General features: G+C 51.1%; 1 protein-coding gene and 1 pseudogene across 4 annotated transcripts; one reads left to right on the forward strand and one right to left on the reverse strand.

The window, feature by feature from the left end:
* The first annotated feature begins 25 nt into the window (after positions 1-25).
* On the forward strand, positions 26-5,974 carry LOC107319224 (uncharacterized). 4 transcript variants are annotated; one of them, XM_085550874.1, is made up of 8 exons: positions 26-1,025; positions 2,701-2,762; positions 3,118-3,265; positions 3,471-3,727; positions 3,927-4,012; positions 4,385-4,521; positions 4,618-4,687; positions 4,990-5,974. In XM_085550874.1, exons 3-8 carry the CDS (start codon positions 3,187-3,189, stop codon positions 5,405-5,407), a joined length of 1,047 nt encoding a protein of 348 aa, XP_085407000.1. In that variant the 5' UTR covers positions 26-1,025; positions 2,701-2,762; positions 3,118-3,186; the 3' UTR covers positions 5,408-5,974. The 4 variants fall into 4 exon arrangements, with proteins under 4 accessions (XP_085407000.1, XP_015729391.2, XP_085406998.1 ...); XM_085550872.1 differs by lacking the exon at positions 26-1,025 and adding an exon at positions 2,260-2,482; XM_015873905.3 differs by lacking the exon at positions 2,701-2,762.
* Positions 5,975-8,283: 2,309 nt separating this feature from the next.
* LOC116653973 (AT-rich interactive domain-containing protein 1A pseudogene) lies at positions 8,284-9,471 on the reverse strand (annotated as a pseudogene).
* Between the last annotated feature and the right edge of the window lie 5,036 nt (positions 9,472-14,507).

Genomic DNA, 14,507 nt, shown 5'->3' on the forward strand with positions numbered 1-14,507 from the left:
TGCCTCCTGGAGAGGGGACTCAAGGCCATTTTGGAGGAGCTGAGGGATGAGGTGATGGTGGGTGATCACAGTAGTTCTGTTTGGTACTTGTTTATGTGGCCTTGAGGCTGGTGGACCCCCATTCCAGACTCTTCCCCTGGTCAGGGGAAGCATGGCACACGGTGCAAGCCCTTCTGGATGCTTGACAGAGCTACCACTCTGAGAGCTGTGATCTCATACCATGGCAGACCAGCTACTTTTCTCAGACCTGTTGCCCTTCACCAAATCTCAGAGAGTGACAGTGCATCGGTGTGTCACGGGGAGCACTGCCAGCCTGAGTAATGACCTTGTCCCCACTTCTCTGATGGAGTTAAGCAGCCACTTGGGCAGGCAACCTCTAACCCCCCACCCATTGCCTTTCCCTGATGTTCCAGAATAGCTCATGGGACCTGACGCCTCCCAAAGCACCTGACCCTTGCAGACAACCAAGTCTGGCTCAGGCTGGGGTTGGATCTCCACACAATGCACATGGAGATGTACAATGCACATGGACTGTCACAAGTCCGTGGGTCCGGATGAGATTCATCCGAGAGTGCTGAAGGAACTGGCAGAGGTGATCGCTGAGCCGCTTTCCATTATCTTTCAGCGCTCCCTGTTAACGGGTGAGGTCCCAGAAGACTGGAGGCTTGCCAACATGACTCCCATTTCCAAGCAAGGTTGTCAGGAGGATCCGGGGAACTCCAGGCCTGTTAGCCTGACCTCGGTGCCAGGGAAGGGAATGGAACGAATTGTCTTGAGAGAGATGACATGGCAGGTGTGGGATGAGCAGGAGATCAGACCTAGCCAGCATGGGTTCGTGAAGGGCAGCTCCTGCTTGACCAATCTAATCTCCTTCTACGATCCTGTGACCCATCTGATGGATGAAGGAAAGAAAGACTGTTGATGTGCTCTACTTGGACTTCAGCAAAGCCTTCACAACTGTCTCCCATGCTGTTCTCCTACAAAAGCTGGCAGCCTGTGGCTTGGATGGATACACTCTTGGCTGGGTAAGGAGCTGGCTGGAGGGCCGGGCCCAGAGGGTGGTGGTAAATGGAGTTAAATCCAGTTGGAGACCAGTCATGAGTGGAGTTCCCCAGGGGTCGGTGCTGGGTCCTGTCCTCTTCAACATCTTTATTGATGACTTGGATGAGGGCACTGAGTGCACCTTCAGTAAGTTTGCGGATGACACCAAATTGGCAGGGAGTGTTGATCTGCCTGAGGGTAGCAAGGCCCTGCAGAGGGATCTGGATAGGCTGGAGAGCTGGGCCGAAGCCAACGGGATGAAGTTCAACAAGACCAAATGCCGGGTCCTGCACTTTGGCCACAACAACCCCAAGCGGTGCTATCGGCTTGGGGCGGAGTGGCTGGAGGATTGTGTAGAGGAAACGGACCTGAGGGTACTGATTGATGCTCGACTGAACATGAGCCGACAGTGTGCCCAGGTGGCCAAGAAGGCCAACGGCATCCTGGCTTGCATCAAAAACAGTGTTACTAGCAGCAACGGGGAGGTAATTGTCCTGGAACGCGTTCAGAGGAGGGCTACAAAGCTGGTGAGGGGTCTGGAGCACAGGCCTTATGAGGAGAGGCTGAGGGAGCTGGGATTGTTCAGCCTGGAGAAGAGGAGGCTCAGGGGAGACCTTCTAGCTCTCTATAATTTCCTGAAGGGAGGCTGTAGTGAGCTGGGGCTCGGCCTCTTCTCTCGTGTAATCAGTGATAGAACTAGAGGGAATGGTTTTAAGCTGCGCCAGGGGAGATTCAGGCTGAACATTAGGAAATATTACTTCTCAGAAAGGGTAGTTAGGCATTGGAATGCACTGCCCAGGGAGGTGGTGGAGTCACCGACCATGGGAGTGTTCAAGAAACGCTTGGATGTGGTGCTGAGGAATATGATTTAGCCTGGAAGTATTGGTAATGGTTGGACTAGATGATCTTCTAGGTCTTTTCCAACCTTGATAATTCTGTGATTCTGTGATTCTGTGAGATCATTTGCATGGTTTCAGCAGGAGGACAAAGCCCACCTTACTTCTCCATCTAGTACCACACCGTTTTGTATAAATAGGACCCATCTTTAAGTTAGAAGAGTTTATCTGAGGAACACACAGGGCATCAAAACATTTTGAACCACAATTACAACAACTCATTCTGCACGGGGAGGTGCCGATGCCTTACGATCTCAGTGACCACGGTCAGCAAGTTGCCAGTGGCCGTATCACAGTAGGGGGTGGGGCAGTGGAAGCCATGCCACAGAGGAGGGGTTGTGTGACACAGCCTTACAGGGGTACAATAGGGGAGGTGGGGTAGATGGTCCGTGCACTCTGGTGTAGCAACTGGAGAGCGAGCACAAGGATGAGCTTGCACGTGAGCTTTGCCAAAGAGAAGCCATGCACCTGCATTAAGCGGACCAAATTGCGTTTCTGGGATGGGATGCAACAAGGCTCCCTCGTGTCACGCATCACTGCCAGAGGTACAGGCTTGCCCAGCTACCACAGGAACTGTGTGACCAGCAGTGGTGGCATCTCATGGGCGAGACCCAGCACTGTGGTCATCTCAGGGGGAATCTCAATTACGGGCTGGAGACAGTGACACCGCTTATTGTCAGCCGTCAAGACCCAGCTCTGGCGTTGCTGTAACGCTGGAAGCCAACAGACACACAGGGTGACCAGGTTTTCCTCTTCTTTCTAGAGCGAACAGCTATCTGGGATGCGCTGGCTGTCTACATCCAAAACAAGCTTCTACTTCACAAGGTGGGTCAGCACCCAGATCCTCACTGTTTGCTTGGAGGGGCTGGCAGTCACCTTGGCTCTGGGCCACAGAGTGCAGTGCCTCTTCCCCTCCCCAGAAAGCAGGAAAACCACTCCAAAATTCCCTGAGGCACCAATGGACCTCACACACATCTGGTAGCACTCATGGTAGATGTTGTATCTCAGGGCTAATCCTGGTTGCTCATAGTCCACAGAGACCCTCAATCTGCTTCTGCTCCACCTGCAGTGCTGCATTTTTGAGAGGGCAAGGGGAAGAGAAGGACTGGGAAGCTTTCTCCTAGACCCCTTCCTCTAGCCAGCCCTTAACCTTCAGCTGTTCTGTTCCCTTCCACTTTAGGGGGTCCGAATTCCAACTCTTGGCTCCTTTGATGTTGTCCCAGTCAAGACCAGTGATGAGGCTTTGGCTATGCCAAGACCTGAATTTCGTCTGGCCATGAATCTTGTATATGCTCACGGCCATATGGATGATGCAGAGTACCTGCCCAGTAAGTGGATTAATGCCATTGTGGCTGCAGACAATGCAGATGGTAAACCTTACCCAGGTCTGAGATGTTTCTCAAGAGCAAAGTGCCCCCTCTGCAGACCGTGGCCAAAACTGAACTGGGTAATGACTGCAACAAGCAACATTTGGGAAAAACCTGCAGTAGGGTTGTTGTGTGATCTACCCCATTTTCTCTCATGTTTTTCTAGGCCATAAGGTGTGTGAGCTTGTTCAGTACGCCACAGTGGCTGAAACTGCCTCTGTGTCCTGGGAGGAAGCAGAGAGCTGTGTCCGAGGCATCACATCCCTCATGGCTCACTGCCTGCAGAAGGGGGAGAACGTCGCCCTTGTGCTGAAGGACGTGGGAGTGCTGCTCATTGAAGGCACAAGGGTGCAAATGAAATTTTATTATGATTTCCTAGAGAGATTGTGTGGGAAGGAGAACCTGCGGGAGGCTGTTTTCAAGGTGAGGGCTCGGGGTTCTCCGTGGTGTGGGCAGTCCCAAAGGTACAACCCATTCTTGCCCATGTGTAGGAAGGACATGGCTAGAATCTTGGGCTGGGCCAGAGCCGTAGTCCTGCCACTTCTTGTATTGAATTCATCCAGTACTGAGAGCCTCAACCAAGCAAATGACATAACCCCATCTTCACTCACCTCCATTGCAGATCCCCCGACTGCTGGACATGATTGTATCCCCGGTGGCAGCCGTGGCCTCTCTGACATTCTCAGGACGTGTGATTATCTTTCCTGAGTGAGTATGTTTGCATCTGTGGGCTCTGCCTGGTGCAGCTGTTCAGCTCTCATTCAGGACCATTTGCTCCTCGTGACTATGGGTATCCCCCTGTGGGGACACTGTGCATCACTTCCTCGATATCCTCATAACAATTGTGGCTCATAGTCATTCACATGAGACACATCTAATGGGAGAGAAAAAGCAACTTGGGTGATATTTTATTCCCAGAATGACCAGGATTCCTTTGCTGGGTGACCCCATTCCCAGGACAGTCCTTGTGGCTGTGAGCTTTACAGCAATGCAGAAACATGTCTGTCGGTGAGTGATCGCGGCACATGGCAATTGATAATGATGCCGTGGGTCACATGGACAATTTCTCTTTCCATACAGATATGTGATGGAGACTATGCCCAAACCACCACCCAGGAAACCCATCAAAGAATCAGGAAAAGAGAGTTCTCCATCTCAGCGCCGGAAAAAGAAAGGCAAAAGAGCTGCGAGCTCCAAGCACCGGCATCGAACTCATGGTGAGGACAGCTGCGCTGCAGCGATGTATTTCTGAGGACAACCCTCCTTCCTGGCTTTAGGGGGATTTCCTAAATATTCTTTCCCTGATTGTTCAGATATTACAGAAAATGGAGACTTGCAGCCCCAGGACAAAAAGGCGACAGAGAGGAGGAAGTCTCCGGTCGGGTGAGGCGGGGGGATCACTACTGGAATCTTTATGGGGCTGTTTTCTCACCCAGGACAGAGCCCATTTCCCAGCCCAACTGTGCTGAACACTGCACTCAGAGGAGTGGGATGCGGCCACCAGGACCTGCTCATTTCACAGGGCTTACCCCTCGTCAGCCCCTCAGATAAGCAGACTCAGCACGGCCTGTTTGCCGTACATGAGAAAGGCTGTGTTGCAGCCAGCAGTCCTGTCTTAGGGGTGCAGGATATGGCCTCAAAGACATAACCCACTCAGGTGAACCCCTCCTACTGTGTCCTTTCAGTCGTCTGCCACCAGTGCCAGGGGCATCCTCTACCAAAAAGCAGCCTGGTTCCAGAAAAATCCAGGCTGCAAAACCTCAGAAGTTCAGAAAAGGGAGAGGAAAGAAGACAGCTCCCTGTGATGGTGGATGGCCTGGAACAGCAATGCCTTCACACCAGTGCGGAGACCCAGTTCTGAGCGCTGAACACTACTACAGCGTGTTCAGGGTGCAACCACCAAGAGTGGAGACATCACCATCACTGAACTCGAGGCCTGAGAAGTTCTGGTCCGTGCTTCAACAACCGCAGAAGAATATATTGTCAGGATACAACTTCAACACCTCCTGTCTGTGTCCAATCCCATATGAGGCATCCGGCTCAATGCAGCACCGCATACCCATAGCAGGGCTCCCCAACCCAGGCACGCCCATGTCACTGTGATCAGGGCTTTGGGTGCCCAAAGCACAGGCAGCAAATCAGGTCCGTGATTCCCACCAGGGTCATTCTGGAATGCTATCTCTTTGTATAAAGGCAGAGTTATAGAGACAGCAGAGTCGCTTTAATGACTCTTCAGTTCTGATTCATGATGGATATTTTCCAGGGTTGTCATACTCAGCACACCAAGGCCCATGATTTGGCAGCATTTGGAAGACCTAGATAAGCATGAGGTGGCTCTGGGCCAGAGAGGAGAATGTTTCTTGCCACCTCATTGCTCCTTCAGCTCCCTGGTGGGAAAGGGAAGGGTTTTTGGGTGGGCCTGGCATAGCTTAGGAGCAAAACGCTGCTTCTAGATGCCTTCTTGGCAAGGGGTAAGGAGGGATAGAAAAATGGTTGCTTTACCCTCAGTGTCCTGACCTGAAGCCAACCCCAGAGTCTGCGTGTGGGCAAGAAACTCCCCAACCCTGCACTCTTGTTTCACAAGACCTTTTCTTCTTTTACCAAAATTAATCTGTCTTTGGAACGATCATGGAAATGGATGAAGAAGAATAAAACACATACCTTGCAGAAGATGGTGGAGTTTTCACTTGTTCCCAGTGCTCTTCCTCAGGAATGGGAATGAGGGTTTTCACAGTTGGGCTGTGGCTCTGAAATGAGCCCAACATGCAGCTGGAAGTGGGTCTGTCTCAGGCAGTCCTCTGGGACGTTTTGCATCACAGACACCTTTCCTATGGCCTCCATGGAAAGCAGCACCCTGTGTTTGGGGTGTCAGATGGAAGTGGGATCTCAGAGTCAGAGGGAACTGACCACAAACAAAATGCTGCTCTTTATTATACATCCCAAGCTGCTGAGTATACAGGAGCTCCTGGCCCCATGCACTCTAGTTGCAAGAGTGAAAAACATATGAATGCCTCTGGTGTCCCCTGGGCATGGTGCAGGTTGTGCTGAGGGTGACACAGGAAATCCTCCTCATCCCTTGCCTGGCCACTGTCCACATCCTTTGCCAGGTAGCCCTGTGGTTTGTGGAGAAATCCAAGGGCCACCTGGCTACTGCCATCAACCAACAGTGTCACCAGACATCCCACTATCACACCTGGCCTGGACTGCTGCCACCAGTACTGCTGCTGCCACCAAGGCTGGAAAAGCCATCAGTGCTGCTTCCACTATCAGGGAGATGTTGGAAGAGGTGACCAACCACCTCTAGATCCTCGTGGCTGCTGCCACCCACAACCTGGAGGTGACCCAAGATTTTCCTGTCATTGCCTGAGCCTTGGGGAACACTGTGGTGGCCTTAGGGACAGCCCTGAAGGATGGGGGGAGGGGGACCAAGTGCTGGAGAGTCTGCCAAGGGACCTGTCCCAGGATTGGGACATCAGGATGTCCCTGTGTCCTATCTGGGGGTGCCCTCCTTGTCTGGAGGACAACTTATGTCTCCTGTCCTGTCGAGGACAGTGGGGATCTCTGGTGACACAAGAGCCTGTGGGCATAGGGGACAACTGGGTGACACTGTCCCATGTCCCCCAATAATCTTCAAGGACACACTGAACTCTGAGCCTCCAGTTTGTCACTTGAGGTTGGGGATACAGTGGCTACATGGGGACAGCAGGAGAGGGAATGCCCAGAAACATTCCTGCTAAAGATCTCTGGACTGACCCCAAGAATGCAAGTCACAGGGGACATTGTTGGGACATTCCAGGACAGCACTGGGGAGACTGGGGAGGTATTGGGGAAAAAATGGAGGTCACCGCTGGGGCTGTGCTGGGAATATGCTGAGGACATCCCGGGGTCTGGGAGACATCAGGGGACACTGGCGGCAGTGGGTGGTCAGGAGGTAAGGAAGAAAAGTGGGGAAAAAAACCTCCAAAAATGTGGAAATACCCTGGAAAAGGGCACATCTCCCTCCTGGAAAATCAGAAGCAGAACAGAAGGTGACATGTCCCACACATTGTGTTTGCAGCCAGTCGTGCTCTGCTCTGCAGGAGGTTCTTTCCCATGGAAGGGCTGGAGCTGGAGCTCCAGTCTGCAGGTCTCTGGGGGGCCACTGCAAACCTTGGGACCCCACCCCCTATGGGATGCCCGTATGTCCCCCCAGGGCCCCTCAACCTCCACGAGACACCCTTGACCCCTCCAAAATCCCCTAAAGTCAATGAGATCTCCAACCTCAGTGGGACTCCCCATATCCTCTCAAATCCAGTAAAGCCTCCTGGAAAAAGATAGGACCCATGGGAGCCCACAGATCCTCCCAGTCCTTGTTAGGACTCCCCCCAGTAAAACAGGAGCCCAGAGAGCCCCACAACCCAATGGGACCCCCAACCACAATGGGACTCCCCAATCCTCCCAAACCCAACAATCATATAGGAGTCCCCATCCCAATGAGAGACCTCCAAACCTTCCCAACTCCAGTAAGACCACCTCCCCAAAAAGTCTGGACCTTGACGAGCCCCTAGACCAAATGGGACACCCCCATTATCCCACTCTACTGAAGCCCCAAATCCCTCCCGTCTTCTCCTGACATCCCCTGATGGTTTTGGTACACCCAGAGTCACCCCCATTGCTCCCTCCCTGGTGGTTCCGTGCCCCCATGTCTCCCCAGTCCCTGTCCAAGTGGCTCTGGGACCCCAATATCATCCTCAGTATCCCCTTTGTTCCCTCCCCAGCTGCTCTGGGTTCCCAGTGCAAAAGTCATCACTGAAAAATATCACAGCTGTGTTTCTTCATCAGCAACTTCAGCACTTTCTCACATCTTGATTAGAAAGAAAACGAAAACAGGAAAAATAAACTGCAAGTCAGTTGGCTGCTGAGGGGTACAAGTTGTTCTCCCCACACTCACAGTAAAAGGCAGTAACTTAGGTTAAAATAAAATTCAAAAGTCTTCCATGTAGACAGAACTTTCTCTCTTTTAATAAGGGATTTGGGACAAATGTGAAGAACAGGAGAAGGGAAAGGGACATCATCCTCCAAAGGAGAAGCAGGACAGCACCAGGCAGGCAGGGGATACAGAGCTGTTTGTGCGTAAAGAAAGGGTAACAGTCAGTTTCTCAGTTCTCTGCTCACGCACATGCAAGCATGATTTTGCATCCCACAGCTGTCAGGTCTGGGCAGTGAGAAACAGCACATCAGAATTAACTTGTGAGACCGAGGAGTCCACTGTGGGTGACATGAAGATGTCCAACAGTGCAACATGAAATATGAGTGGTTGTTGTCCACCTTGGTCACGGTAAGCAGTGCCCAAGCAGCTCAGTGCATCATGTCCACACTCATCGGCTCGCAGGGTGCGTTCTGCTCATGCACCAGGCCAGCCTGACTCTGATGGCACTGCGTGACTGCCAGGCAGTCCTCCAAGAAGACCAGCAAGTTGCCAACACTCCCCTCCTGCAAGGCAATCACTCTCGTTGCCAGGCCAGCCAGCCACTAGGTCCACAGCCATCTTTCTGCACACCAGGCTCTCTCCGTCGCAAAGGAAACACAGCATGGTACAGTACAGCTTCTCCAAGCGGCTGATAGGGAGAGCTGCAAGAATCAAACCTACTTTGATGTCCTGGGTGCTGAGTTTGCTGAGTGTTTCCAAAACCAGGCTCTGAGGGGAGAGCTGCTGATGGACAAACTGCCCAGTGGAGGAGTCCATTCAGGTTCGGCAAGCAGAGGCTTTCTGGGAAAGGAGATGGGTCCAGTTGGACAGATATGTTGGCCAGCGTCACCAGGGTATTTTCACGCAGCACCTGCAGGCAGTCCCACCACCACTCCTTCTTGTTGCAGCTCAGCCCCTGGTCCTGCACAGGCTCCTCTCTCTCAGAGCTCAGGGCTGCCTGCTTGTGCTCTGGGTGCTCATAGTGTAACAGCAGCGGTTTCCCCAGAATCAACGGCAGCCTTGCATGTTTGCACATCTCAGCATCACTGCCCAGCACTAATGACAAACTCCTGATGATGTTGGAGACACAGATGCAGCGCTTTGCCAGAGAGTTCTGCCAGTTGTGGGTGAGGCAGAGGGGTGTCTCATCTGTGCTGCGAGGTTTGTCCTCCAGAATTCTTGAGGAGCTGTCAGATGGAAGAGCCTCCTCTTCCCTAACATTTCAATTGCTGTCAGCCATGGAGCGCTCCTTCTTGCTCTCAGAGTGGGCCTGGATGTGCCCAGTTGTATCTCCGCCACCAATCTGCCAGTGCAGGAGGCTGCTCTCCAACCCACTGAGTGCTCTTTGCCCTGGGTCTCCTACCTCGTATTCCTTCAGGGTTCCAAAGGTCTCAATCAGGCAGCACCAGAAATGTACCACCAGGACTTCCAGCAGGCCTGGCAGCTATGGGGGAGGAGAAAAATGGGAGGGAGAAGAAAGGAAGATGGATAAGTGACCAAAAAATAACCTAGGCCACTATGAGCAACTGGAAAAACACTGCCTAAAGGGCGGAGATCTTAAGGAGCTGTTTATTAACGGTATCTGTTCATTCTGGCAATAAGCTGTTTGCAAAAGAGAGCATTCTGTCTCCTGAGAACAGAAAAAAAGGGAGAAGTAGACCCTGAATGTCAGGATACAGCCAGCTTGGAGCTGTGTAAACCCACACACTCCTGGTTTTATCTCCTCTCTGATTAGTATTCAGAAAGGAGAGAGGAAGTGCTAAGCAGAACAGCCTTTACAGTGTTGTGGAACAGTTTTTTTACCCGGCACAAGGCAAATCATGGAGACAGGCACACACCCTCTAATGGCACTCAAACCAAGCAGCACACTGACCCACGGGGAAAGACAGAACTCAAGGCCAAATGCTGTTGCACCAGGATAGACGAGCAGCCTTCAGCCCTTCACAGCGCTCTGCTTTTCTGCAAAGAAATGGCACTGAGATGGGAATGACTCACCTGTTCTGCAGCCTAAGGTGAAGCTCCATCTCTGCTGGGCACCCCATGCCCTGATCAGTGTGGGCAGGACATACCACGCCAGAGGAGCCCTGCTGTGGTCTGTGCTGGCTGACACTGCAATGACCTGGTCCCTTTGTGCGTTAGCGGCACAAAACGAGAGGTGTTGCTGGCTGGACTCAGAGTGAGATGTTAGCTGGGTTGTCTTCTGAGGCTTTTCCAGCACCAGCCTGGACATCTCATCCCTTAACTTTAGCAGTTTTTGTGACTTGGATACTGGTGGATGCTGTCCAGACTTACTGCTGTCGGTCTCCTCAAGCAGGCTGGTCTCAGAGCTCCAACACCGTATGGCTGCTATTGGTGTTTGCTGCACGGCTGGGGCTCCACAATGGCTCCGGATGTTTGCTTGTGCCTTTTCTGGCACTCCTCTTTAGCAAGGACTTTCACCACTCTGTGTTCTTCTTTGTAACTCCTTGGTTCCACTGCCCTTGCAGGACCCATCTTCTTTGCTTTGCTTTTCTCAGCGGATTTTCTCTCTTTTTCCTGAGCTGCATTTTGGTAGAAGGCACCTCCAGGACTGCTGACAGCTGACTGAAAGGACACAGTGGGAGGGCTCTGTCTGAGTGGGTGATCACTTTTCCTGGAGACAGGGCCCTTGGCTGCCACGCAGCCTTCCCCATGCACAGATCTCGGGCTGAGGGCAGGAGAGTGGCCAGCCCTGTGAAATGGAGGGCTCCCAGCTGCCCCATCCCACCCCTCCATGTGCTGCATTCAGCGCTGCTGGGTGGCTCCAAACTCTGACTGTGGGGCTGGAGAATGGGCTCTTGCTGAGTCAGTGAAACTGAAGAGGCTGTGCCGAGCTGGTGTGAATCTTTTCACAAGTCACCACTTTTGGGTGATAGTGGACTGGGTATTTTCCCATTGCAGGTCTGGTGCGTGTGGTATGGAAAGGAACTGGCATCTGCTTTACCGTTCTTGCCCTGGTCCAAAGGTGGCAAGAGGACTTCTGAGGCCTCACAGGGTTTCCTGGGAGGTGGTTTTGGTACAAACTCCTGTTGAAACCTGTAAAAAAGAAGACACTGGTGTGACCCAGGGCTCCAGTAGCACTCTCTGCTCACCATCATGGCCTGCGCACAGGCAGATTTTTCACATTACATAAAGGCTGTTATTCTCCAGTGTCAACTGCATCCCAACACCAAAGACTGTCCTGGGAAATGGGGCCACCTAGCAGAGGAATCCAGGCTGCGATGCGATGGAAATGCCACCTAAATCCCAGCAGCTCTCCCATCTGATGTACCTCACAGACATGTCTACAGCCCGAGGACATGTGGAACATGAGGACACTGGAGGTGGCTTGTTGAAATGTCCCTCTCCTGAGAGCAGGTGAAGCCTCCAGGGGGAAAAGTGCTGGATAATTCATGACAGTTCCCTAAGCAGTGTGACCTGCGACCTTAGCTGTCAGCAAACACCAGGGGAGCCTGGTATGTTGATTCTAAGAAAACATGGAGTGTGGAGCAGGGTGGACTCTCATGGCTGAATTCTGTGATCATCCTTCCTGCAGGGATGGGGACTCGATGATACTATTAGAATGGATAAACCATTTTGTCTTCGGAGCCAGCCTTGAGCCCACAGTTTTTCTTTACAACACCAAAAGGCTTTTTGACCCTTTTTTTGTTAAAAACATCTTTTCACGTAAACTTGGCAGGACAACATAGCCTCAGTTACAATGAGAAACTCAAGAATCTCCCTGAATTTCCCCGAGAAACTCAAAAATCTCTGTGGAATGATGCTGTGATTTAATGCAATTGTACTCAACTGTATCAGTTGTGTTCTTGGTTCACCTCATGTGCTATGTGGGACAGGAAGCAAACACCATTTGCTGCCCTGTGTTCTCATATCAGGATGCGTATGCTCACAAGTTAAAAATGCTACTGAACAAGAGCTGAGAGCTGCATCAAGCAGAGGCTGTAGCCACCAACATACTCATTTGGGAAAGATGATGACTCGGCCAGAGAATGTCAGGGGGGTCAACTCTGCTACCCAGGATACTCCCATGTCCATCAGCCGGAGGACCTGCAGGGGAGAAACAGGGAGGTTGTGGGACATCCTTGTCATGGCTGAGGCACTGGAGAGTGCTGGAGAGGCCCAAGGCAGTGAGAGTTGACAGCACTGTTGACAGCTCTTGCCTGCCTGAGCAGCTGGCCAGGTCCTGGTGCATCGCATGCAGGCAGGGTGAGGGCTGTGGTACTGCCGTGGCCACAGAGAAACCCAAACCTCACCTTGGAAATAGCTGTTTTTAGGTCCTCCTCCCCACAGATCCTCTCCAGGAAGTCACAATAGTATTTCATTTGAACTCGAGTTCCACCAATGAGGAGGACTCCTGTGTCCCTCAGGACAAAGGCAATGTTCTCCCCCTTTGTCAGGGAGTGGGAGACAAGGGATGTGTTGCCATATATGCAGGCCTCCCCTGTCCTGTCCTGTCCTGTCCTGAAGTGGACAGTTAGCTTGTTGAATTTCCTTGGACTGATTGAGCATGAAATTTCTCCACAGAAGGCACAGGTGTCCTCAACAGCGAATGATGTACCTGGGGTATGAGATCAATGCAGGGACACAGATGCTGGGACCCCCTGGGAAGGAGGCTATTTGTCAAACCCCTGAGCCACGCACCTCCAAAGAGCTGCAATGACAGAATGGTGAGGTTTATGGATGCCTAACTAAGGAATAAAGGTAAAACCACTCTACGCGATGTTAAAATCTTGCACAAAGGATCTGATTTGGGATGGGGAGGCCAGAAGAGCATTTCAGAAGTTGAAAACAGGAGTTGATGAAGGCCCCAACATTGGGACTCTCAGATGTCACTAAGCCCTTTCTGCTATTCTCCTATGAAAAACAGGGGATAGCCTTGGGAGTGTTAGCCCAAAATCCTGGACCATACCAGAGGGAAGTAGCTTACTTCTCAGCTTGATGAAGTAAGCAAAGGATGGCCTGGATACCTAAGTTGGGCTGTGGCTGTGTCATGTCCGAATGGAGGCGTGGTTGTTTTTTTGTTTGTTTGTTTGTTTGTTGTTGTTGTTTGAGAGTGGAGTATTTGGGACGTTGTTATTCCACGGAACCGGAGCACATACCCCTTAATGATCCATACTGCACATGATGTTATGATGTGGAATACTGACAGCAACATTACAAAGCCATGACAGGCTACCTTGGTAATCAATATCCAAGGGGCATGAAAGTTTACAGTGGAGCAAAAGATAACTGTCTTGGTATTCCACATGTTTTCTACAGTGCTGGCGGTAAAAGGAGGACACTGGCTTTCCCCTCAGAGATTTCTGAAATATTAAGCCATTCTAGTGGAGCAAGATGATGTAGAAATAACAGTAACAAATATTATAAATCCAGCAGCCTTACTTAGTGGAGTTACAGGGGAGCACATGTCTCATGACTGTTTAGAGACTACTGAAGCAGTATATTCCAGTCAAATAGATCTGAAAGAAGAACCATTGGAGTATGCGGAAGACACCTGGTATATAGACGGGAGCAGCTTTGTTTGATGAGGGATTTGTAAGGCAGGATATGCGGTAACGACTGTTGATAAGGTAATAGAGGCTAAAGCCTTGCCTCCGAACATCTCAGTACAGAAAGCTGAAATAATAGCCCTTACAAGGGCTCTAGAATTGGCTAAAGAAAAAAGGATAAACATATGGTCTGTTTCAAAATATGCTTTTTGTGTTGTTCGTGCACATGGAGCAATATGGAAATAAAGAGGACTGTTGTCTACTCAAGAAAAAGGTATTAAACACACTGAAGAAATACTCAGACTCCTGGAGGCAGTACAACAGCCAGAGAAGGTTGCTATAATGCACTGTTGATCCCACCAAAAGGGAGACAGTGCTGAAGGAATGGGAAATGCGCTGGTTGACAGAGAAGCAAAGCAAGTGGCAGAGGGTGAGGTGGTGGCAGATTCCAGATGGTAAAATTCAGGTGGATGGTGAGTCAGAGTACTCAAAAGAGGACTGGAATTTGATAAACGATTTAGAAGGGCAGGTAAAAAAGGAAGAATGGGCTGTTACACCACAAGGAAAAATAGTTATTCCAGCAGCCATATTATGGGCTGTGGTGATGACTGAGCATAGGAAAACCCACTGGGGGGCAGAAGCATTATATACACATCTTGTTCAACAAGTAGCCACCCAAAATTTATATACTGCTATGTTATGGTTTTGTAATTTGGTTGGTGTTGGCATTCCACATCAGAACACCATG

This window comes from Coturnix japonica, chromosome 6 (genome assembly GCF_054131305.1).
Source record: "Coturnix japonica strain WE chromosome 6, WE-NBRP24, whole genome shotgun sequence".
Classification (NCBI taxonomy): Eukaryota; Metazoa; Chordata; class Aves; order Galliformes; family Phasianidae; genus Coturnix; species Coturnix japonica.